At 44.0% G+C, this 2,765-nt stretch overlaps 1 protein-coding gene across 1 annotated transcript in view; it reads left to right on the forward strand.

Moving 5' to 3' along the window:
* Positions 1 to 514: 514 nt before the first annotated feature.
* The window catches only part of PHALS_13592 (Cdc4 and related F-box and WD-40 proteins), a gene marked incomplete at both ends in the record, with an annotated part of 2,300 nt that continues 49 nt past the window's right edge, over positions 515 to 2,765 (forward strand). The window contains 5 exons of the mRNA XM_024729382.1: positions 515 to 798; positions 884 to 1,052; positions 1,129 to 1,200; positions 1,262 to 1,477; positions 1,552 to 2,765. The exon at positions 1,552 to 2,765 is cut by the window's right edge and continues 49 nt beyond it. Coding sequence (XP_024579764.1) covers positions 515 to 798; positions 884 to 1,052; positions 1,129 to 1,200; positions 1,262 to 1,477; positions 1,552 to 2,765 — 1,955 coding nt within the window. The remainder of the gene's footprint in view (positions 799 to 883; positions 1,053 to 1,128; positions 1,201 to 1,261; positions 1,478 to 1,551) is intronic.

Below are 2,765 nucleotides of genomic sequence, written 5' to 3' on the forward strand. Positions count from 1 at the left end.
AGACACAGGAGCCAAGCCAATCGCAGCGCGAGGGGGCTGGTCGGCGAGGGATGGTGAGGCGGAAGCAGCTGGATAATTCATCTTCAAAAAAGGGGATTAACGACAGGAGCGGAGGGCTGGGGGTTGGGGAATACTTCTGGAGATTTGACTTGCGTAGTAGCCGGCAAATTGAGAAGTTCCATTATTCCCCTGTTACATTTCTTCTAATTTTGTTTTTGAAAAGAAATACCTATCCGTATTCTATTTTGCCATGCATTACTCGTTATTTATTCGAACAAAAGCATGTAAATATTAAAGTAGAGATTCGTTAAAAGCAGGCTGGGCTAGCGAGCGACAGTAATTGGGACTTGATACACTTACCGTCCATTCAAAACATGGGTTGCGCTTGTACCAAATATGTAAGGGTTAAGTACACAAGATTACAACATCGTTATTACCGCATAATTTACATTTTCAAATCTGATTTACTGACCTGCGATAGGCAAATATTTGCATATTGTTCTTGATATCGCCGATGGAACTTCTCGATGATGCGGCGTGGCAATGGCGCTCAAAGGCAACACTGACGGCAGCTGACACATCTCAGTGGTGCACTGTCTTCGCAATAAAGTTCAATGACTGCGCGATACTGCGAATTTACTGGGACGACGATTATGCGACATACTCGCAGATAATGGATCCACAAACGAGCACAGAGGGAAGTTTGGAGCTTCATGGGCACACTGAACGCATCAATTGTGTAAACATTTTTCAACTACATCAATCGAATATTATGATCGGCTCAGCGTCTCGAGATTGGTACGATCTTTATAATTCTGTCGGCAAATAGAGCTAGGACTGATGGGAAGGGATACAGTGCCATCGTGTGGTATGTTATCGACAGGTCCTGCGTAAAACAGTCCATTCTAGTAGAACATCTACCAGCAGAGCCAAGATGGGTTGCTTTTGATGTTACAAGTACTATACTAGCAGTCGCTTGTGAGCGGGTTATCAAAGTGTTTGTGATCGATCGAAAAGAGCTGCTGGTAACTCTCGAAGGGCACCTGTCATGCGTATGTCGAGCTGCGCTTAAATCTGGTTTACAGAAACAAGACTAAGCAATCTGTTGTTCGGGAATGGATTTACTAGATTACGGCAGGGAAATTTCATCCAATTCACCACAATTTGTTGATCACTGCCTCTGAAGATCGTACATTTAAGGTATATGCAAATACGCGGCATAACAGATAAATCTGTTGTTGATTTTAAGGCTGTTGCACAGATCTGGGACCTTGCAGCCAAAACTTTGTGGTATCAATCGGCCGTGTTGTCGGCATTTGCGATTCTGTCTATAGCGCTAAACCCGATGAATGGCGACGCAGCATTCGGCTTTGCGGATGGATCTGTCAAAGTGTTTGCTTTAACGGAAGGTCACACAAAGCAGCTTGTTGGCTGTAACGTCGAAGCATACATACAGAAGTTATTGCAGAATAAGCAGGTATGGACTGAATTAATTGATGGCGCTAACAAATTATATTTCTTACAAGCGCAATCCCTCTTACAACTTTGAAGGAAGCTGAAGCAGACACGCGTCGAGAGGAGCCTCAAATTATTAATTGTCTTCCGTTTTGGGCGAGTAGTCGAAATAATCGGAGGTTTAAATCGAAGTGTGGATCAAGCGATGGTGATGATGACTCGATGAATGTTACGATTTCCTGTCCAGTCTTGGCGATGAGATACATTTGCACAGAACGTAAGGATTTCACAATTACTAAAGAAGGAGGTTTGCATAGTTGTGATGGTAAGCTGCTGGACCACGAACAATTTCTCATTATAGGTACTCCGGGATACCTTCTCAGCGTAAATGCTTACTCGTTCAAAATCGCGACTATACATGACTTTCAGCAGTCTGTTGAGACGCCGCGATGCTCCCTGGAACCGATATGTATAGCGAAAGACTTTTGCTTCGTCGACTTGCCGCAACGAAATATTCTTTGCTGTGGTATAATTAGTGCTTTTCAGCCCTGCTTTACGATGTTGTACACTTTAACGTCATCAAACGATCCAAACAGAGGGAATCAGGCTCATGAAAATGTTAGCGAACCATTCGACGAAACATCGTTATTCAGTGCCAAGAGGGAAGTGTCTGTGATTCCGAATGGCCCACCGCCTGAGGACAGCGTGCTAAACGCATCACCGCTATCAGCAAAGAAAACACCTTCTAAAAAGGCATATGATTTGAACAAGCCTATTACGTTTCATACGCGCATCAAGTCTTCTGGGTATGGTTCCTCTTCTAGTTTGTTAAAGTCTAGGAGAACAATACATCGAAGTACTTCTGACAACCAACGCAAAGGCTCTAAATCAGTAAGTTCTTATTTAAAAGAGTACCCGACAAAATGTGAGCTACTGCAGCATTTTCAACGACAGCATGCGCTATCACCAAAGGCATTGCATCAAGGAGCAATTTTACACATCGAGTATTCGAGTGATGCAAAATGGCTTGCAACAAGTGGTAATGATCGAACAGCACAGGTGTGCAAGTTGCCAATTAGTCGATTCAAGGGATATGGCAAAGTCTATGTCGGACACAATCAAGCCGTTCGTGCCATTCACTGGAGTCAGAACAACCAAATGCTAGTAACGATTGGAGGTGATAAGACGAGTAGGGTGTGGCTGGCGGAGAACGAGACATCTTTATTAACATTGCGAGGAATAGCGCCGCCTTCAGGCGTTGCTGTGGCTGCAAGTGCAATGCGAAATTGGTCCAGCGCAAAGAAAGCATT

Source organism: Plasmopara halstedii (assembly GCF_900000015.1).
Source record: "Plasmopara halstedii genome assembly, contig: Scaffold_671, whole genome shotgun sequence".
Taxonomy (NCBI): domain Eukaryota; phylum Oomycota; class Peronosporomycetes; order Peronosporales; family Peronosporaceae; genus Plasmopara; species Plasmopara halstedii.